General features: G+C 43.9%; 1 protein-coding gene across 4 annotated transcripts in view; it reads left to right on the plus strand.

Moving 5' to 3' along the window:
- The first annotated feature begins 723 nt into the window (after nt 1-723).
- The window catches only part of PHLPP2 (PH domain and leucine rich repeat protein phosphatase 2), a 78,977-nt gene continuing 57,438 nt past the window's right edge, over nt 724-22,262 (plus strand). For 2 of the 4 annotated variants that reach the window (XM_033218893.1, XM_033218891.1), the window contains exons 1-2: nt 724-903; nt 11,313-11,599. In XM_033218893.1, coding sequence (XP_033074784.1) covers nt 805-903; nt 11,313-11,599 — 386 coding nt within the window. In that variant the 5' untranslated portion in view covers nt 724-804. Of the gene's footprint in view, nt 904-8,994; nt 9,245-11,312; nt 11,600-22,262 lie in introns of those variants that run through there. The other 2 variants (XM_033218892.1, XM_033218894.1) reach the window with 2 other exon arrangements.

Genomic DNA, 22,262 nt, shown 5'->3' on the forward strand with positions numbered 1-22,262 from the left:
GGCTGACTCCAAATTTGGTTCATTGGCCACAAAACTACCATCACTGAAAGAACGAACAGAAAAATACAAAACAAACAACGAAAAGAAAATGTTACCTTTTAAAAGTTTTTTTTTTCTGAATCAGCCTTGCAAATAAATCATAAAACGACTCACAGGCCATATTACTGCTTGAAGCAGAGCACTGAATTCTGATCATTTTGCTCCAGGAGGACGAAAGGGAATTAAAACACGGCTGGGAGGTGAGCTGACGTTTTGTACGAGGTTGAGTTAAATTTGCTTAAGAAGGTCGCACGCATCTCTGATAAGGAAGAGAAAAGGCCTTGCCAAGGTTAGTATTCTCAACAGTTCGTTCAACGGCTTGGCAAGTGAGGGAAGTTACAAGAGCCACCCTGGGCGGAGGGCAGCGTCCTGTCACAATTGACAGGTGCCAGCGCCACCTGCTTCTTCCTCCCGCGGGTTTTTTAGAGGGCAAGGAAAGCAGCAAATAACCCTCCTTGCGCTCTAGTCCTCCAAGCCTAGGGCGGCGGGCAGTGGAGGCCCCGCGCTCTGCGGTGGCGCCAGGTTACGCCACGCGGGCCGCCGCTGGCATGCGGCTTGGCGGCGGCGCCCGGGCCACTCGGCGCCCACAGCTACGCAAGTCCAGCTGGGCTGCGGAAGGGGCGGGTCCGGCAAGGCTGCGGGAGGGGCGGGGCTGGCGAGCCGCCGGAGGGGCGGAGCCCGCGGGTCGCCGGCTGCTCGCGCGCGCCGCCGAGGTTCCGCACGCCGTCGCGCGGGCCCGGCGTCCCGGTGCAGCCTGGGCCGCCGATGGGGGAGGTGGAGCCGGGGCCCGCGGGCCCGCTGGAGCCCCCGGAGCCGCCCGAAGCGCCGGCGAGCCGCCGGCCAGGAGGGATCCGGGTCCTGAAGGTGAGGCGGGCGGACGGACGAGCGAGCCGGCGAGCGGGCAGGCGGAGTAGGGAGGGAAGGAGGGAGGGCAGAGGCCGCTGCCGCCCCCGCCCCGCGCGGTGGCTGAGGCAGCCGGCGACCCCCGTCCGACGTCAGTCAGTCGGTCGCCCCACACCCGGTGGGGACGCCAAGGCCTCCGCGCCGCGCCCCCGTCCAGGCCTCGGCCGCCTCGGTTGCCTCGGTTCCCCGCTGCTGCCCATCCCTGGCCGCGCGCCGCCCGCCTCGCAGGCCCACGCCTTCGGGCTGCCGACAGCCGCCGCCCACCCGGACCCTTCGCCGCCCCCGCCTGCCTCACCGCGCTCGGGGCCCGGAGGCCGGCTCCTGGCACAGGAGCAGGGCTGGAAGTACGCCGGGCTTTCTCCCCTCCCGGACACCTGAAGACATCACCCCAGCGGGAGGATGGCGGCGGCGATTGGCCGGCGCCGCGGAGGGCTCGGGGCCGCGCCGGGTGGAGCCGGCTCCTCTGCCCTCGGGGCTCGCTACCCGAGGTGCGGGCCGGGAAGGAGGACCCGCCCCGCTTGGAGAGAGAATTCCAGCTGGAGCTGCGGCGCGGGGACTCGCTGGGCGTGATGCGGAAGGGAGGAGGGGCCGGGCCGAAAGGGGCATTCCTGCTCGCGGGAGCGGGGCCCACTGCCCAGGGAGACGGAATGGGGGAGCCGTTATGCAACAGGCAGCTAGCGGGGCTTCTTGGCAGGAACTGGGGGAGTGGGAGGATATGAAAACAGATGCAGGCAAGAGGGGAATGGAACCTTGAAGATGATGACAAGTTAAGTTTAAATGCGAAGGAATGCACAAGGTGGGGTGGCGATAGTGGGGAGGAGAAGATGGTAAAAGGGAGGGGTTGTGGGAGGCTGACTGGGTGGAGTTTTTTACTAGCATTTGACAGAGTTGCAGAGAAATTTTTCTGTAGGTCAAATATGTAAACTAGATGTCCTTACGCAGGTGGAATGGAATTCCTTCTAGAGTTCTACATGAGGAATTCAGGATATGAAACTTGCCCGGTAGAAGGATGGAAAGGAAAGAAAATTTAGATTTGATGTGTTTCAAAAATACATTGCAAAACAATGATAACGTATGATGTTAAAAATACATTAAGTAGTAGTTTATTGGGATTGAGGTTGAGCAGTATTTCCATGTTATGAAGGTTGTTAGTAAGATGTCGCAAAGATGGGAACACGGAAAAACAATAATAAACCTGGTGAATCCATGGAAAACCATAAACTAGAACTCTGTAAAATTTAAAACATTTTTTGTGCTACTGCCTCTCAACATTTTTTTTCTTTTATTTATTTTTTTTGAGACACCTCACTCTTTCACCCTGGCTGGAGTGCAGTGACTTGATCTCTGCCATCTCTGCCTCCAGGGTTCAAGCGATTTTCCTGCCTCAGCCTCCTGAGTAGCTGGGATTACGGGTGCCTGCCACCACATCCCGCTGATTTTTTGTATTTTTAGTAGAGACAGGGTTTTGCTATGTTTCCCAGGCTGGTCTTGAACTCCTGATCTCCAGTAATCTGCCCGCCTTGGCCTCCCAAAGTGGCTGGGATTACAGGCATGAGCCACTGCGCTCGGCCTCATACAGAAGTTTTCTTAAGTAGCTGAATGGTTGAATTTTGTGCCAAGTGATGCTGAAAAGAAGTAGTACAGTAGAAGACTCTGAATTGCAAAGAGTCATCTCCCACCCATTTTTCTCCGAAGACCCTTCAAAAACTTCGTTCTTTTTTGTAACTCTTTTATACCTCATACCAAATCATGAACATCATTATTGTCAAATAATACAGATATTCGTCAAAAGACTAATATAACTAAGCCAGTCTAAGCCAGACTAGATCCAGTTCCATCTATCCTGGGACACTGGAAAATTGCCTTCAAAATGTGCCCCCAGATTTATTTAGTGAATTGGTGGACCATAGGTTTGTAAGTTTTCCAGATGTTTCCTACAATTTGGGGTTTATGGTTTTTTTTTAGTAATGATTAACTGTTTTTTACTCAGCTTATAGAAGATACGAAGTTACAACTAATGTCGGTGTGTACCATGAGATTCATTTTTTTTTTTTTTCAATAATAGTTTTGGGTGTTTAGCAAAGTATATATAAACAATTAATGCCAAAAAATAAACTTAAAAAGATTTTTTTTAGAGACATAGCCTTATTGTGTAGCACAGGCTACACAATAGTTCAGTGGTGTGATCACAGCTTACTGCAGGCTCAAACTCCTCAGCTTAAGTACCTCAGCCTCCCAAGTAGTTACGACTATAGGCACATGCCTGGCTCATTTTTATTTTTATTTTTGTACAGATGGGGTCTTGCTATGTTGGTCTCAAGCTCCTGGCTTCAAGTGATCCTCTTAATGTTGGACTCTCAAAGCACTGGAATTACAGGCATGAGCCACTGCACCCAGCTCAAAACATTATTATTGTTATTATTTTTTTGAGACAGAGCCTCTCCTGCCCAGGCTAGAATGCAATGGCGCGATCATGGCTCGCTGTACCTTCTACCTCGTGGGCTCAAGTGATCCTTTTTCCTCAGCTTCCTGAGTAGCTGGGATCACAGGCACTTTTTTTTTTTTTTTTTGAAGTAGAGATGAGGTCTCACCTTGTTGCCTAGGCTGGCCTTGAACTCCTGCGCTCAAAGGCTCTCACACCTTGGCATCCCAAAGTGCTGGGATTACAGGCATGAGCCACTGCACGCTGCCCCAAAACATTTTTAAAGCACTGACATATTCTTCCTCTATCTCATCCCACCCCTCCGCACCCCTTTCACAATATTTCATAACGTGTATATTCCCAGATATAATAAGTCTATATTGTTTTACAGTTTCAAATGCAGAAACATCTTCTACCTAAGAGTATTTAACATTTTTTTTTCTTTTGTTTTGTTTTTTGTTTTCTGAGATGGAGTTTCACTCTTGCTGCCCAGGCTGGAGTGCAATGGCATGATCTTGGCTCACTGCCTCCCAGGTTCAAGCAAGTCTCCTGCTTCGGCCTCCCGAGTTGCTGGGAGTACAGGCATGTGCCACTGTGCCCGTCTAATTTTGTATTTTTAGTAGAGACAGGATTTCTCTATGTTGGTCAGGCTGGTGTCAAAGTCCTGGCCTCGGGTGATCCATGCGCCTCAGTCTCCCAAAGTGCTGGGATTAAAGGCGTAAGCCACTGCACCCGGCCATATTTCACGTTCTTACAGAACTAACTGAATATGGAGAGTTACTTTACCAGACCCTGTTTATACCATGTGTATTTTTTTATTGTATGTGAATGTGTAATAGTATATCACCTTTGGACTGATCATTGCCTCATAGATCACCTTTATTTTTAGATTTAAAAGTATAAAACTGGGCTGGGAACAGTGGCTCACTTCTGTAATCCCAACACTTTGGGAGGCCGAGGCGGGTGGATCACTCGAGGCCAGGAGTTTGAGACCAGCCCGGCCAACGTAGTGAAACCCATAGTGAAACATAGTGAAAAAAATATATATTATTTTAAAAATTAGCTAGGCATGGTGGTACACACCTGTAATCCCAGCTACTCAGGAGGCTGAGGCAGGAGAATCGCTTGAACCTGAGTGGCGGAGCAGTGAGCCGAGATCACACCACAGCACTCCAGCCCGGGCAACAGAGTGAGACACTGTCTCAAAACAAACAAACAAAAGCATAAAATTGAAGCAGTGGGTACTTAATTAATGGTTTACCCTCAAGACTTTTGCTTTCTTTTTTTTTTTTGAGATGGAGTCTCGCTCTATTGCCCAGGCTGGAGTGCAGTGGCTGGATCTCAGCTCACTGCAAGCTCCGCCTCCCGGGTTTATGCCATTCTCCTGCCTCAGCCTCCCGAGTAGCTGGGACTACAGGCGCCCGCCACCTCGCCCGGCTAGTTTTTTGTATTTTTTTTTTTTTAGTAGAGACGGGGTTTCACGGTGTTAGCCAGGATCGTCTCGATCTCCTGACCTCATGATCCACCTGTCTCGGCCTCCCAAAGTGCTGGGATTACAGGCTTGAGCCACCGCGCCCGGCCCAAGACTTTTGCTTTCTAGAAAGATTTTTTTTTTTCTGCGAGGGAGTCTTGCTCTGTTGCCCTGCTGGAGTGCAGTGGCGCAATCTCAGCTCACTGCAAGCTCTGCCTACCAGTTTCATGCCATTCTCCTTCCTCAGCCTCCCGAGTAGCTGGGACTACAGGCGCCTGCCACCACGCCCAGCTAAGTTTTTGTATTTTTAGCAGAGACGGTGTTTCACTGTGTTAGCCAGGATGGTCTTGATCTGACCTCGTGATCTACCCGCCTCGGCCTCCCAAAGTGCTGGGATTACAGGCGTGAGTCACTGTGCCCAGCCTTTTTTTTTTTTTTTAAGACCAAGTCTCCCTCTGTCACCCAGGCCGGAGTGCAGTGGCATGATCTTGGCTCACTGCAGTCTCCACCTCCTGTATTCAAGCGATTCTGCTGCCTCAGCCTCCAGAGTAGCTGGGATTACAGACATGTGTGCCACCACACCCGGTTAATTCTCTTGTATTTTTAGTAGAGACAGGGTTTCACTATGTTGGCCAGGCTGGTCTCGAACTCCTGACCTCAGGTGATCCCGCCTGCCTCAGCCTCCCAAAGTGCTGGGATTACAGGCATGAGCCACTGCACCCGGCTAGAAAGATCTTTAAATCTTAAATATGCTCTTTGTATACTTGTTTGATGTAAGAGGTAATTGTAATTGTGTTCCCTTTTAAATAAATTTGTGATAACAGTTCTATAAGAGTGAGGGGAAAATAGTTTTCTCAACCTAGCAATTCCAGTAGAATGGTGATTCCAAAAGTTGAAAGCACCTCAGAGGACAGTGTCATCTGCAGTCCTGGCTGCTAGGAAGGTTTTTCTAGCAGTTCACTGATGTGTTAAGCAGTGGAGCAAGACATTCTTGAGAAGAAGGAAACACTAGGCATTTCAGCAGTGGCTAATAATAGCTAAACAGTCCATCTAGATTGTTGCTATAAGCCTTTGCTTTTCTTAATATCTAGGCTTTTTTTTTTTTTTTTTTTTTTGAGACGGAGTCTCGCTCTGTCGCCCAGGCTGGAGTACAGTGGCCGGATCTTGGCTCAGTGCAAGCTCCGCCTCCCAGGTTCAGGCCATTCTCCTGCCTCAGTCTCCCGAGCAGCTGGGACTATAGGCGCCCACCACCACGCCCGGCTAGTTTTTTGTATTTTTTTAGTAGAGACGGGGTTTCACCATGTTAGCCAGGATGGTCTTGATCTCCTGACCTCGTGATCCGCCCGTCTCGGCCTCCCAAAGTGCTGGGATTACAGGCTGGAGCCACCGCGCCCGGCCAATATCTAGGCCTTTTAAGTGCCCATTGGTCAGGTTTAAGAGAATGATATATACTGAAATTGTAACTTAGCAGTTTATTTTCTTAGGGTGGAGTATATCATGTAGACGGGAGATAGATCCTTTGAAGTAAATAATGACCAACAGCATGTATATCTTGTTGTTGTTTTAATCTTTATTTTATTTCATTTTAATTTTTTTAGAGACGCAGTTTCACTCTGTTGCCCAGGCTGGTCTTGAACCCCTGGCCTCAAGTGATCCTCCTGCCTTGGCCTCCTGAAGTGCTGGGATTACAGGCATGTGTTTTTTGTTGTTGTTGTTTTTGTTCTGTTTTTTTTTTTTTTTTGAGATAGAGTCTTGTACTGTCGCCCAGGCTGGATTGCAGTGGCGTGATCTAGGCTCACTGTAACCTCCACCTCCCAGGTTCAAGTGATTTCCTTGCCTCAGCCTCCCAAGTATTTGGGATTACAGGCACCTGCCACCACGCCCAGTTAATTTTTTTGTATTTTTAGTAGAGAGGGGATTTCACTATGTTGATCAGGCTGGTCTTGAACTCCTGACCTCATGATCTGCCCGTCTTGGCCTCCCAAAGTGCTGGGATTGCAGGCATGAGCCACTGTGCCCAGCTGCATGTATGTTTTCATAATGTAAAGTTCCTTAAGGAATTTATAATCTAGGGTAAATATTTGTGTGCTAAAAATGACTGTTAAAAATGGGCCGGGCGCGGTGGCTTAGGCCGGGCGCGGTGGCTCAAGCCTGTAATCCCAGCACTTTGGGAGGCCGAGACGGGCGGATCACGAGGTCAGGAGATCGAGACCATCCTGGCTAACACGGTGAAACCCCGTCTCTACTAAAAATACAAAAAAACTAGCCGGGCGAGGTGGCGGGCGCCTGTAGTCCCAGCTACTCAGGAGGCTGAGGCAGGAGAATGGCGGGAACCCGGGAGGCAGAGCTTGCAGTGAGCTGAGATCCGGCCACTGCACTTTAGCCCGGGCGACAGAGCAAGACTCCGTCTCAAAAAAAAAAAAAAAAAAAATCATCACAGGGCCAGGCGTGATGGCTCATGCTTGTAATCCCAGCACTTTTTGAGGCCAAGGTGGGTGGATCACGAGGTCAGGAGATTGAGACCATCCTGGCTAGTACGGTGAAACCCCGTCTCTACTAAAAAAACAAAAAATTAGTCAGGTGTGGTGGCGGGCACCTGTAGTCCCGGCTACTTGGGAGGCTGAGGCAGGAGAATGGTGTGAACCCAGGAGGCGGAGCTTGCCGTGAGCCGAGATTGCGCCACAGCACTTCAGCCTGAGCGACAGAGCGAGACTCCATCTCAAAAAAAAAAAAATTTCTCACAGAAGAAAAATCAGGCCTGGTGTGGTGGCTCATGCTTGTGATCCCAGCACTTTGGGAGGCTGAAGCAGGAGGATTGCTTGAGTCCAGAAGTTCAAGACCAGCCTGGGCAACATAGTAAGACCCCATTTTTTGTATTAAAAAAATACAAAAAATGAGCTGGGTGTGGTGGCGTGTGCCTGTAGTCCCAGCTACTCTGGAGGCTAAGGCTTTAGTATCACTTGAGATCAGGAGTTCGAAGCTGCAGTGGGCTATGATCACGCCACTGTAGTCCAGGCTGGGTGACAGAGGGAGACCTCATCTCAAAACAAACAAAACTTCCTGGGGTCTTCCTTGACTTTTCTAAGATTTAGAAGTGGACCATTATTTGACCTTAGAAAGTTTTTCTTTTTTCTTTTTTTTTTTTTTATTGAGACGGAGTCTTGCTCTGTCGCCCAGGCTGGAGTGCAGTGGAGCCATCTCAGCTCACTGCAAGCCTCGCCTCCCTGGTTCACGCCATTCTCCTGCATCAGCCTCCTGAGTAGCTGGGACTACAGGTGCCCGCTACCACACCCGGCTGATTTTTTTTGTATTTTTAGTAGAGACAAGGTTTCACCGTGTTAGCCAGGATTACCTCGATCTCCTGACCTCGTGATCTGCCTGCCTCAGCTTCCCAAAGTGCTGGGATTACAAGCGTCAGCCGCCGTGCCGGCAACCTTGGAAAGTTTTCTGAAGAAGACTTTTGTTGATTATGTGGAATAGTGTCTGCTTATTCTTTCTTCTCCACTGAGTACAGAATGCAGAGCTTCGTATAAATATTGCTGCTGTACTATATGGAATACTGTTTTCAGATGGTCCAGTTAATCTTTCCAAAATATTAAAAAATAAGAAATATTTAAAATTTAGCAGTATTTACCTGCTAAATATTTAACTATTAGCATTATTTGACTATTCAGTGGTTAAAATTATTTAGTAGTACAAATACGATGGTCCCTGTGTTTACGCAGTGAGCGCTTGAAAGCCCTTTCATTCTGAGATGTTCAGCTTCGAGAAAATGCATTTGATGAGAAAACTAGTTCTCACTTATAGCAGGGGTTTATCCTACTTCTCTGAAGTTAGAATCAATAATCCTCATGGTTTTGAATAGCAATGCCTGCATCCTCAAGATCTGCAAAACAGTCAGTTTTCCTGAGTTCGTCTGCATTTAAGCAATAAAGTCATTCTTACTTTGGTTTTTCTTTCTTCCCACGTAGAAATACCTGCTAACTTTTCATTCCTCTTTCTCCACCGTCTTTAGAAATGTCTTACCCTCAAATATTTAATTTTAGTAATTATAAAAATAATATTTGCTGTATTTATAGGTATTTCTATTTTCCAGTGAGGAATACTACTGAAAGTATTTTATTTACTCCCATTCACTTTGCAGCTGCTGCAGATATGTAGGGTTCTCCGTAGAAATGGGGACTTTTTTTCCCCCCAAGTTTGTTCAGCTTCTTGCCAGAGCTAATGGGACTAAAGTACAGATTGGGAATAAATTTCTGTGATGTCAACTGAGTTCTACAAACACTCCTGTGTCACCCAGGTGTTGACATGCTAGAAGTGGAGAAGAGGAAGAAAAATAAATAAACCCATTGTCATAGATGTAGTATTAAAGGTGTACTCAAGGTGAAGAAGTTCTTTATTCTGTCTAGGTAATTCGCTAATTCTATCTAGTAAAAATGTCTGGTAGTTATTAATTCTGTCTAGGGAGAATGAGGATAGGAGATATGGAAGGCTCCATAGAGAAAGAAAGTAATGCCTGAGTAGGATTTTGAAGAACAACTTCTCATATGGATGAGGTGCAAGTTGGAGAAGGACATTTTAGACAAGCCACAGCATTGTGGTGTACTTGGTGTGTCTGGAGAGCTGCAAGCAGTTGGATGTGATTGAAACATGGAGTAAAGGGCAGTAGTAGGGAATGAAGCTGGAGAGGTGCAGCTGTGGAAGTGTCAGTGGAAATTTCTTTTTTATCAAAAAGAACAGAAATAGCCCATCATAAAAATAGAGCAGGCAAATGTTGATCTTTAGAAACTTGTTATATTACCTGTAGATACTGTTTTTGCTTTGAGATAACTTCGCAATATATGAATTTCACATACCTAAATTACCAAATGCGACATTAATTTGTTTTAAACAGCGCAAGAATAGAAAGTATATTTGTGCAGTATTGTGCTGACATTGCACTTGGCTTATTTAGGATGTAAAGCAAAGGGTTAGGACCCTAGAGAAACACACATTTTCATAAGGAGACATGTACAAAAATGTTTATTGCTGAATTGTTTCTAGCAGTGAAAAATTGGAAGCAAACTAAATGCTGTCAGCAGGAGAGTGGATAAAGTTTGGTGTATTTGTATAAGGGAATATTATTCAAATGAATGAACTGGGTATATTAACACAGTTGTATCTCTAAAGCAATATTGAACTAAATAAAATTACAGGGTGAAGCATAAGTATTGTTAAGGATTAGATGAAGTTTAAATTAGATAAGACAATACTATGTGTGGTTTATAGATAAAAGTTTTTTTTTTTTTTTTTTTTTTGAGGTAGAGTCTCACTCTGTCACCCACACTGGAGTGCAGTGGCACAATCTTGGCTCACTGCAACCTCCTGGGTTCAAGTGATTCTCCTACCTCAGCCTCCCAAGTAGCTGGAATTACAGGCACGTGCCACCACACTCGGCTAATGGCTAATTTTTTTTTTTTTTTTTTTTTTCATTTTTAGTACAGACAGACAGGGCTTCACCATGTTGGCCAAGCTGGTCTCAAATTCCTGACCTTAAATGATTTACTCACTTGGGCCTCCTAAAGTGCTGGGATTACAGGTGTGAGCCACCTTGCCCAGCCTAACGTTTCTTTTTTTTTGAGATGGAGTCTTGCTCTGTCACCCAGGCTAGAGTACGGTGGCACTGTCTTGGCTCACTGGAACCTCTGCCTTCCAGGTTCAAGCAATCTTCCCACCTCAGCCTCCCAGGTAGCTAGGATTACAGACGTGTGCCAACACAGCTGGCTAATTTGTTTGTATTTTTTAGTAGAGATAGGGTTTCACCATGTTGGCCAGGCTGGTCTCGAATTCCTGACCTCAAGTGATCCACCCGTCTTGGCCTCCCAAAGTGCTGGGATTACAGATGTAAGCCACTGTGCCCAGGCAAAATACTAAAATTTCTATTTTTGGGAGGCAAGGTCTCGCTCTGTCACCCAGATAGGATTGCAGTGGCACAATCACGGCTCACTGCAACCTCAACCTCCCTGGCTTAATCTGTTCTCCACCTCAGCCTCCCAAGTAGCTGGGACTACAGGCATGTGCCACCATGCCTGGCTAATATAAAAAAAAAATTTGTAGAGATGGGATGTTGCTATCTTACCCAGGCTAGTCTTGAACTCCTGAACTCAAGCAGTCCTCTCACCTTGTCCTCCCAAAGTGCTGGGTTTACAGGCCTGAGCCACTGCAACCCGCTGTTTTGTTATTCTTGACACGTTTTTGAAAACACAAGAAAAAGAGAGGGTCAAAGAAGATGATGGATGGAAACACAGCAGTAAAGAAAATTAAGTTATCTGAGTTAATAACAAATGAGCATGACAGCTATAAAGTGCTCCACAAAAGGAGGGGATACATGAACAGAGTGTTGGGGAATATAAAGTAGAGAGAGGTGGGGTGAGGACTGAAATGTCTAATTCAGTCAGATGTTCTAGCTAACGATTTCTTTCTCTTGATATTTTTTAGAGAAATATGAAACGCAATGGGAGCAGAAATTGTTTGAATAGGAGAAGTAGGTTTGGTTCTCGAGAAAGAGACTGGCTAAGAGAAGATGTAAAGAGAGGCTGTGTTTACCTTTATGGAGCAGACAGTACCACTGCCACTACAACCACCACCACCTCTTCCTCTTCCTCCTCCTCCTCTTCCTCTGACTTACATCTCGTCCTTTGCACTGTAGAGACACCAGCATCAGAAATATGTGCTGGAGAGGGAAGAGAAAGTCTTTATTTACAGCTTCATGGAGACCTGGTCAGGTGAGGTCTCAGTTTTACCACTCTAATTCTACTGTAATATAAATAATGTTTCTGCTTAGAACTGGACTTTAGGATTTTAATTCTGCTGGAACTAGTGTTGGTTACGGACTCACTGGGCCTCAAGATTTGTCCTTGGAAGGCTGACTTCATGAATCTTGAATTTAAAAACTACTGACCAAGGAAAATTTGAGAGTTCTTTGATTTGGAATACACCATAGGTCAGATATCTAAATTTAAAAATAAGTATTTTAAAAGTTAAATTTCTTTGGCTGGGCGCGGTGGCTCATGCCTGTAATCCCAGCAGTTGGGGAGGCTGAGGTGGGTGTATCACTTGAGGTCAGGAGTTCGAGACCAGCCTGGTCAACATGGCAAAACCCTGCCACTACTAAAAATATAAAAATTAGTCAGGCATGGTGGTGCACACCTGTAATCCCAGCTAGTCAGGAGGCTGAGACATGAGAATCTCTTGAACCTGGGAGACCGAGGTTGCGGCGAGCCAAGATCGTGCCACTGCACTCCAGCCTGCGTGACAGAGCAAGACTCTATCTCAAAAAAAAAAAAAAAAAGTTGTTTTTTTTTGAAAAGTGTAAATAGAATGAAATTTTAAAAAGGATATAGAGTGAGATGTACTTTTCTGTCCCCCATTCCCCAACTACCCAGGCCTGTTTTTGAAGATAGTTATTACCAGCTTCTTATGTATGCTAGGAGTATTCTGTTTAATTATAAGCATATATGTGCCCATGCATGAGTATGTCTCTGTACATGTATTATAAATTTTAAAACTCTGGTGCTGTGTGCAACACATTATTGACTTAATATCTTTTAGATATCTTTCCATGTTAATATTTATATAGTTGTCATTTATTTAATGGCTGCAATAGTGTTCAATTTTGAGTCCACTATAATTTTAGCCAATCTTCTATTAATGGACATTCAGGTTGTTACCAGTTCTTTGCTACTACAAGAAGTGCTGCAATGAGTATCCATGTACCTGTGGTATCTCTCATATGTGAAAGTCTGTATGATAACTTCTGGAAGTGGAACAGCCGGGTCAAAGGATATGAACATTTTTAATTTTCTTTTTTTTTTTTTTTTTGAGACGGAGTCTCGCTCTGTCACCCAGGCTAGAGTGCAGTGGCCGGATCTCAGCTCACCGCAAGCTCCGCCTCCCGGGTTTACGCCATTGTCCTGCCTCAGCCTCCCGAGTAGCTGGGACTACAGGCGCCCGCCACCTCGCCCGGCTAGTTTTTTGTATTTTTTAGTAGAGACGGGGTTTCACCATGTTAGCCAGGATGGTCTCGATCTCCTGACCTCGTGATCTGCCCGTCTCGGCCTCCCAAAGTGCTGGGATTACAGGCTTGAGCCACCGCACCCGGCTTTTAATTTTCATAGTTACTGTCAAATTCCTCTTCATAGAGGTTATATTTCCATCAGAAATATGAAAGTATATCTGTTTTCCCCTTTCTCAAAAACATGTTAGTATTAAATTTTATATATAAATAGAGACGTACACATGCATGAGCTCAGACTTGCTCGTAAATAGAAATGATTGTTAACAGTTTTAAAATTAGAGAATCATAAAGTCAGCATTCCGGCCCAAGTGACTTAAATTTCTGCAAATGTGATAGGAATTTTGTTGTTTTGTTATTTTAATTTTCATTTATCTTAACATATTTTCGTGGGTTTAAAAGCCATTTGTGTTTTGAAAAATTTTTATATAAATGTGAAGGAAATATTTTTATAACAGTCTTATACTATGCATGTGTTTTTAAAGAAAATCACAAATCTTTGAATTAGATGTCAAATAAGAGCTCTTTAAATGCCTGACCATGATTTTTCTCTCCTCCCCATTTCCTGTCATTAAAAAAATGTCTTGAAACAGAATTCAAAGCTGTGGATTTAATACTGTTGAAAGTGAAAAGGAAGCTCCCACTTACACCTTAGAAGTGTGGTAATAATAGTAACACCTTTAGCTGAGCTAAAATTTGATGTCATTTTTAAAGTCTAAACTGAGATCTACTATGTGTTCTTTTTAGGATTTAGGCTAATTCCTGAAAAAGTAGATAAGCATTTGAATGTTTTCCTTGTTCACCAGTTAACTACATTTGCTAAATCCATTTGTAAAACGAAAGGATCAGACTGGGTGATCCTTAGGCTTTTCTAAATCTTAACACTGACTCTGATCTAATTTTATCAGGTGGAAAGCCTTGACCTAGATTGTATCTGGTAGTGATTGATTAACTTATTTAAGTATATGATGTATTCATTTGTATAGTGTTTATGTATACAAAGATATTAGAAATATGAAGAAAACCTCACTGGAATTGACTTGCTACTAGTAGTTGTATAGTTAAGAATCTGAATGTGATAGTTTATTTACTTATGTTAATCTAAACTGTACTTAAAAGTGAGGAGGTTGTTTCTTTTTAGCCCTGTAGCCTTCATCATTTATAATGAAATAGCCCTTTGAAGGTATAATTGATTAGAAAATAATGAAAACACTTTTGAACTGTGGTTTCAAAGAGTAAATATATTTTCATTGCTGGAGTAGGAGCTCAATAACTTTTATCCAGCTTAAGGATGATGATGATGGTAGAGTTCAGCTGACATTAAGTGCTTTCATGTGTTAGTGTGCTTAGTGCTTTATGCGCATTTTCTCATTAAATCTTCACAGTAACTCCAAGGGAGTTAGTATCATTGCTTTTAGATGAGGAAGATTGAGTCCTTGAGAGAGATTCAGTAACCTGCTCAGGGTCAGCAGGTACTGCCCTGCAGTTGGAATGCCTGAATCATTCAAGGTAGATGTTGGACTTCGTTCTAAATAAAGGCCAGCTGTGACAGTGGAACTGGCACAGCAGCGACCCTTCCTCAGTTTTACTATTTGATCGTGCTTATTTCAAGATCTTTTTTGATCTATTACTCAGCTGTTTCTTGTTTATGATCAGTCTTACATTATCTAATCAAGGGAGTATGTACTTTCTTCTAATAGCCCTTTATCAGCTAGTTGACAATCTAAGGCATTATCTTTTTTTTTTTTTGAGACGGAGTCTCGCTCTGTGGCCCAGGCTGGAGTGCAGTGGCCAGATCTCAGCTCACTGCAAGCTCCGCCTCCCGGGTTTACACCATTCTCCTGCCTCAGCCGCCTGAGTAGCTGGGACTACAGGCCCCGCCACCTCGCCCGGCTAGTTTTTTGTATTTTTTAGTAGAGATGGGGTTTCACCGTGTTAGCCAGGATGGTCTCGATCTCCTGACGTTGTGATCCGCCCGTCTCGGCCTCCCAAAGTGCTGGGATTACAGGCTTGAGCCACCGCGCCCGGCCAGCATTATCTTTTTAAGGAACTTTTTGCTGATTACTGAAGTATGTTCACCGAAGAAATTTTGGAAAATGAAAAAGCATAAAGAGAAATGATAATAATCAATGCTTATGCTTTATGTAAATTACCTCATTTAATCCTCACAACCATCTTGTGAGGTAAACACTGTCCCCATTTTATAAATGAGGAAAGTGAGATTTCACAGGGTTAAGCATCTCGTCTAAGTGCAGTCAGCTACTAAGTGGTAGAGCTGGAGTTTGAATCCTGGCATTCTGACACTACATCTCTCTTCTGTTTTGCCTCCCCACAGTAACATTATTTTTCCCCAGATCTTTTTTCAATTCCACATACTTTTAAATATTTATGTATTTGGGCTCATATATTCAGTTTTACATCCTGTCTACTTAGTGGATCGTCTTAATTTCTTTTTTTTTTTTTTTTTGAGACGAAGTTTCACTCTTGTGGCCCAGGCTGGAGTGCAGTGGTGTGATCTCGGCTCACTGCAACCTCTACCTCCCAGATTCAAGTGATTCTCCTGCCTCAGCCTCCCAAGTTGCTGGGATTACAGGCATGAACTGCCATACTTGGCTAATTTTTTGTATTTTTAGTAGAGATGGGGTTTCTCCACATTGGGCAGCCTGGTCTCGAACTCCTGACCTCAGGTGATCTGCCCACCTCGGCCTCCCAAAGTGCTGGGATTACAGGCGTGAGCCACCGTGCCCGACCGGATCATCTTAATTTCATGGTATCATTAGAAATTAGACACCAGTTTTAATAGTTACAGAATATTCTTCTGTATGGATACACTATAAGTTGAGACATAATATGCAATAATGGTTTAGAGGTTGGATTCTGGAATGAGAGTGTGTGGGTTCAAATCCTGGCTTCGACAGTTACTATGCAGGTTATATATAATGTTCTGTGCTTCAGTGTAGTAATCTGTAAAATGGAAGATGGTAATATTTACATTATTGAGTTGTCATGAGGATTAAATTAATCATATGTGATATGAAGATTAAATGAATTAGTACTTGTAGTGCTGCTTAAACTGTCTACCTGTGGGGCTTGTTCACATACAGATTCTGTTTCAGTAGGTTTAGGTGGGACCTGAGAATGTACATTTCAATTAAGCTCCTAAGAGATGTGCTGTACCTCAAATAGCAAGGAAGTAAAGTACTTCAATTGATGTCTGGCACCTAACAAGTGCTCAGTAAATATCACCTATTTCAGTTGTTTGAAATCATGCAACCCTTAGAAGTGGTGTTGCTTTGACTAAACCATTGCCCGTGAATTGTCACACTGCTGATTTCCTTAGGCTAGGTCCTGGAAATGGGATTACTGGGATTAAAATTACCCCACATTTTCTCTGAGTTATTCATTACTACTTTGTTTTTTCCAACCATGAGTTATCACTCAAATATAACTCAAGATTATTACTAATTTATAGAATTTTAGCGCTTGAAGAAACCTTAGAGAGACCATCTGCTGGTGAAACTAAATCTACCCTACAACCGTCCCACCTTGCCATTTGGAAATGTGTGTGAGGACAGGGTTTTTGGGTTGTCATAACTGCTGGGAGGAGTTACAGAATTTAGGTGGCAAGGGCCAGAGAGGCTTATTGAAATGTGTGTGTGCTAGGTGCAGTGGCTGAAGTCTGTAATCCTAGCACTTAGGGAGGCCGAGGCAGGAGGATCGCTTGGGCTCAGGAGTTCTAGATCAGCCTGGGCAACATGGTGAAACCCTGTTGCTACCAAAAATATTAATACAAAAAATTAGCCAGGCATGGTGATGCACACTTGTGGTTCCAGTTCACGCAGTACTTGGGAGGCTGAGGTAGGAGAATCGCTTGGGTCTGGGAGGCGGAGGTTGCAGCGAGCCAAGATTGCACCACTGCATTCCAGCCTGGGCGACAGAGAGATCCTGTCTCAGAAAAAAAAGAAAAAGAAAAATGTGTGTCCGACAACCCTGTACAGCCAAGGATTTTCCTGCCCCAAAAGTCAGAAACTTCCTCATTAGGAAACACTGAGGCCATTTCCCTTTGTTTAATAGATGTGAAAATAGACTCAGAGGGTTCAGGTTGAAAGCACATTCCTGCAGCTGGCTGGTGATAAATTGGTCTTGTCTCTCAATCTGCTGCTGCTTACAATTAAAATATTTGGCTTGACTTTTTCTATTGAACTGTTTTGAGTGATAAAAATGACTCACTAGTGAAACTTAGTGTAATCATTGCCTCCTGTCTGAGAAGTTAAGATCATTTGTGATAACATGGATTGCCCTTTGGCTGATGGTCATATACTTTTATTCTTAGTCATCAAAATAACCAAGAGTTTTTCTTTTTTTAATTTTTATTTTTTCATTAATCAGATGAGAAGAGAAACTAAGATTTCTGAATAGTCAGTAGCTATCTTTTAAAATTAGTTTAGAACCAATAGGGTGTGTATAACAGAAAATAGCACCCTTGGGATTTGGGATGCTGAGTTCTGATTCCCGTTTGCTGAGTCACTAAAATTTTGTTTGCCGTATTTTGAAATTATAAAGGTGGAATGAAAAATTCTGTTTTAGGATATGTACTGAACTGATTACCACTGAATAGGGGAAAAGGAGTTTTTTCCCCTACATATTTTTGTACTATTTAAAAATTTTTAAAGAGTGCTTTATATGTTACAAAATTGGAATATAGGTAAATAATTTTATTTTGAAACATTTTTTATCCATTTTAAAACTTCCGAAATCAGCATATATATTAGAGTTGATGGTAGGTTACAATTTAATTGGCAGAATTTTTTAAAATTTATTTTTCTTTTTTTAAAAATATAGAGATTGAATCATGCTATGTTGTCCAGGCTGGAGTACTGTGGCTATTCACAGGCCCTATCATAACACACAACAACCTTGCACTGGGCTCAAGTGATTCTCCTGTCTCAGCCTCCTGAGTAGCTGGGACTACAGGGGCACGCTACTGCACCTGGCTAGATTTTTCTCTCTTTTTTTTTTTTTTTGAGATGGAGTCTCACTCTGTTGTCCAAGCTGGAGTGTAGTGACACAATCTCAGCTCACTGCAACCTCTGCCTCCTGGGTTCAAGTGATTCTCCTGCCGAGTAGCTGGGACTACAGGCGCGCACCACCACGCCTAGCTAATTTTTGTATTTTTAGTAGAGATGGGGTTTCACCGTGTTGGCCAGGATGGTCTTGATCTCTTTGTCAAGCGCATCTGTGTGAAGAGACCACCAAACAGGCTTTGTGTGAGCAATAAAGCTTTTTAATCACCTGGGTGCAGGTGGGCTGAGTCCGACAAAGGAGTCAGCAAAGGGAGATGGGGTGGGGCAGTTTTATAGGATTTGGGTGGGTAGTGGAAAATGACAGTCAAAGGGAGTTTTTCTCTTGTGGGCAGGGTTGGGGTTTACAAGATGCTCAGTGAGGGAGCTTCTGAGAGTCATTATCCACGAGAAGGAATTTCACAAGGTAATGTCATTAGTTAAGGCAGGAGTGGCCATTTTTACTTCTTTTGTGGTTCTTCAGTTGCCTCAGGCCATCTGGATGTATACGGGCAGGCTTGGGCTCAGAGGCCTGGCATTCTGGTTTTCTTATATTAATAAGAAACACAAAATAGTGGTAGGATGTTGGGGTGGCAGAAATTTTTGGGGGTGGTATTGTAGCAGGATGAGCCATGGACAAAACCCCTCAGACACTGAGGTAGTGAAGGGAATGGCTTTAATCAGCTGGGTGCATCGGCAGGCTAACGTCTTAAAATCCGAGCTCGTCAGGTGCTCAACTTCTGTCCCTTTTAAGGGCTCACAACTGAAAGGGGCTCCGCGTGAGAGGGTCATGATCGATTGAGCAAGCCAAGGGGTATGTGACAGGGGCTGCAAGCACCGGTGGTCAGAGTGAAACAGAACAGAATGGGAGGTTTCACGGTGTCTTTACATACAATGTCTGGAATCTATAGATTACATCAGTTGCTAGGTCAGGGATGGAATTTTAACTACCAGGCTTAGGTCAGGCAGGCCCAGGCCTGGTTTCCAGTCTGGTTCCTAGGCGCCGGGCTGCCTGCCTTTAGTTTTGCTTCTCTTTCCTTTTCTGAGTATAAAACAATATAAAAAAATATGAGAGGGTCTCTGTCTTCCCTCAGTGTGGAGAGATAATGGGCTATGTTTCTCAGGGCTGCTTTGAGCGGGATTGGGGCGGCGTGGACACCTTAAAGAAAGGCTTTGACCTCGGTAACCTCAGGATTCGCCCACCACTGCCTCCCAAAGTGCTGGTATTACAGGTGTGAGCCACTGTGCTCTGCTGATTTTTCTTTCTTAATGGTTTTTCTGACACCAGCTGGCTTGCTGTAATACAGTTCTGACACTGACTGCCAGAGTAGTGCAGACTTCACAAGTTAAAGGGCAAGGTCCCCAACAAGACTGCCCTTCAGACTCCAGCTGCACTTCTGACCAACTGTCTACAAAGAAGAACTTGGCAGAATTCAGGAAGGTGCTATACTTACAATTACAGTTGTAGCTTGATGCAAATCAGCACCAGCCAACTGAAGAGACACATAGGGTGAGGTCTAGAAGAGTCCCAAATATGGAACTTTGTGCCCTCTCCCAGTGGAATCAAGGCCTGTCACCGACCTACCATATTGAACAGTTCATCAGCTAGAAAGCTCCACTGAGCTTCAGTACAATGTTTTTATTGGGGATTCTTTATGAATGCATGATTGGTTGAATCTTTGACCTCATGATTCAACTCAATCTCCAGCCCCCTGTGCTTCCTCACCCAGGTCAGGGTGGCTCAGAGCCCCAACCCTCTAATCACATGGTGGTTGGTCTTTTCTGGTGACCAGCCCCTGTCCTGAGTCTTCTCATCTCTTAGCATAAACTGAGGGGTGATCCAAGGGGCTCATGAATAACAAAGACACTCCTGTTATTCAGCAAATGCTGAGGATTAGAGTCTTCTACCAGGCACCAGGGACAAAGACCAGCTGTATTCTTTATTATTCAGCAGTGGGGCGTAAAAAATAGTCTATCTCTTAAATCATGATATATGGGACTTATTGAAATAATGGTAATTTTAAAACATAACTCTTTTAGGTTTCTTGGTGTGAATAAGTTAACACATAAAGTAGTTTGAGCTCTCTTCTGTTTAAATTATTTTAACTATATATAAAATAATTTGGTTTGCCTAAAAAGAACCTAGGTTTTATGAAACCGACACAGGTTCCTACCCTGATGTCATTATGTACTAATTGTGTGACTCTGAATCTCATTTTTCTTATTTGCAAAATATACATAGTTTTGTAATAATTAAACACTTTCAGCAAAACTAATATACATAGTTTTGTAATAAACACTTTCAGTTTTTTACTAATTAAACACTTTCAGGTATGAAATAAACATTCTTCGAAATATCCCTATTGTTTCTATTTGTATTATCTATATTATTGATTTTAACATTTGCAGATTTTACCTTTATAGGTAAAGGATTATAGGCAGTCAAGGATTGAGTTTTAATCTGAATTTGATGTAGAACATGGTACTGCACTTTGTTAGGGTCTTTGATTCGATGTGTTTGATTTTAATAGTGTATGGTTTGGCGCCCCCCACTATTAACTAAAACTCTTGTGAAATGATACTTGGAATGAAATTTACTCTTCTCTTCTTACATGTATCTTTTTTTTTTTTTTTTTTTTGAGACGGAGTCTTGCTCTGTCGCCGGGGCTGGAGTGCAGTGGCCGGATCTCAGCTCGCTGCAAGCTCCGCCTCCCAGGTTCACGCCATTCTCCTGCCTCAGCCTCCCGAGTAGCTGGGACTACAGACGCCCGCCACCTCGCCCGGCTAGTTTTTTGTATTTTTTAGTAGAGACGGGGTTTCACCGTGTTAGCCAGGATGGTCTCGATCTCCTGACCTCGTGATCCGCCCGCCTCGGCCTCCCAAAGTGCTGGGATTACAGGCTTGAGCCACCGCGCCCGGCCCTTACATGTATCTTAACTACAGGGACTGCTTAGAATAAATAATACAGAATGATACTAGTCTTGGCTAAGAGGTATAATCTGCTGTTAACAGCATTGCTGTGTCCGTTGGCTGGTTTGGAGAGAAATTACCATATGCACATATATTCAAATTTACATATACTGTAGTAGCTCTTACAAGCATTTGAAGCAAACCGAAACTGTTACTCCAAAACTATTGTCTCCTTAAAGCAGTAGTAGAAGTAGTTCAGTTGCTGAATAGAACTTTTTGTTGCCAGCATTACTTTCTCTCACACCTGTTTTGCAGTATATAATTTCCCTTTGATTGGTGAGAGATTTAACAAATAGCTAATTACCAGACTCTTAAACTTTTGGAACTTTGAAACACAAAATTGAACTGTAAGCACATTAGAGCATTTCCCTCTCCAATACTGTCTACTTTTTTCAGCAGATGAGTTTAATGAGTAAATGGAATTAGTCCTTCATTTTACTTGTTTTTGTACTTCTTGAAATACTACTCGTTTACTTAGAAGAAAGAAAATACTTTCTTAGGGTAGATATGTATAAGGAGGTCCGGGTGCAGTGGCTCATGCCTGTAATCCCAGCACTTTGGGAGGCCAAGGCAGGCAGATCACGAGGTCAGGGGTTCGAGACCAGCCTGGCCAGTATGATGAAACCCAGTCCCTACTAAAAATACAAAAATTAGCCAGACATGGTGGCGTGGGCCTGTAGTCCCAGCTACTTGAGAAGCTGAGGCAGAAGAATTGCTTGAACCCGGGAGGTGGAGGTTGCAGTGAGCCAAGATTGCACCACTGCACTCCAGCCTGGGCAACAGGGTGAGACTCCGGCTCAAAAAAAAGAAAAAGAAAAAAAAAAGACATGTATAAGGAGGGTTTCCAAAATCTACAGAGCCTTTTTAGGTCAAGACATTTGGTCGTGTGAAATATGTCAGAATTTAGGATGCTTCCATTTCTCTCAGTTTTCTTAAGAGAAATAGAAAAATAGAGCACATGAGATTTAGCCTGAAAGTATAATTATTTGTTGGTCCTGAACATGTGATCATTCTATGAAATGATAGTGTTTAAATACATTGAACTGTAGGGGTCAGGTAGAATTTGTATTATATTAGGAAGGTATCTTAAGATACCTCATAGACCCTTGATTCCTGAGATGCTCTAAATAAAGATCATCTGGCCCAGTTTGATTCTCACAGGTGTTTCTTCTAAAATATCTGTGACAGATGGCTCTCCAGGTCTCTCTTAGCAGTTTTGAGAGGCAGTTCGTTTCATGGTTGAGCATCTCTAATCGTTAAAATTCTTCCTCATATTTAGCTTAAATCTACCTATGCACCTTCTCATGCTTCCGAGTCCCATTCTTTGGAGCAGTACAGAGTAAG

This window comes from Trachypithecus francoisi, unplaced genomic scaffold (genome assembly GCF_009764315.1).
Source record: "Trachypithecus francoisi isolate TF-2019V2 unplaced genomic scaffold, Tfra_2.0 Lachesis_group10, whole genome shotgun sequence".
Lineage (NCBI taxonomy): Eukaryota > Metazoa > Chordata > Mammalia > Primates > Cercopithecidae > Trachypithecus > Trachypithecus francoisi.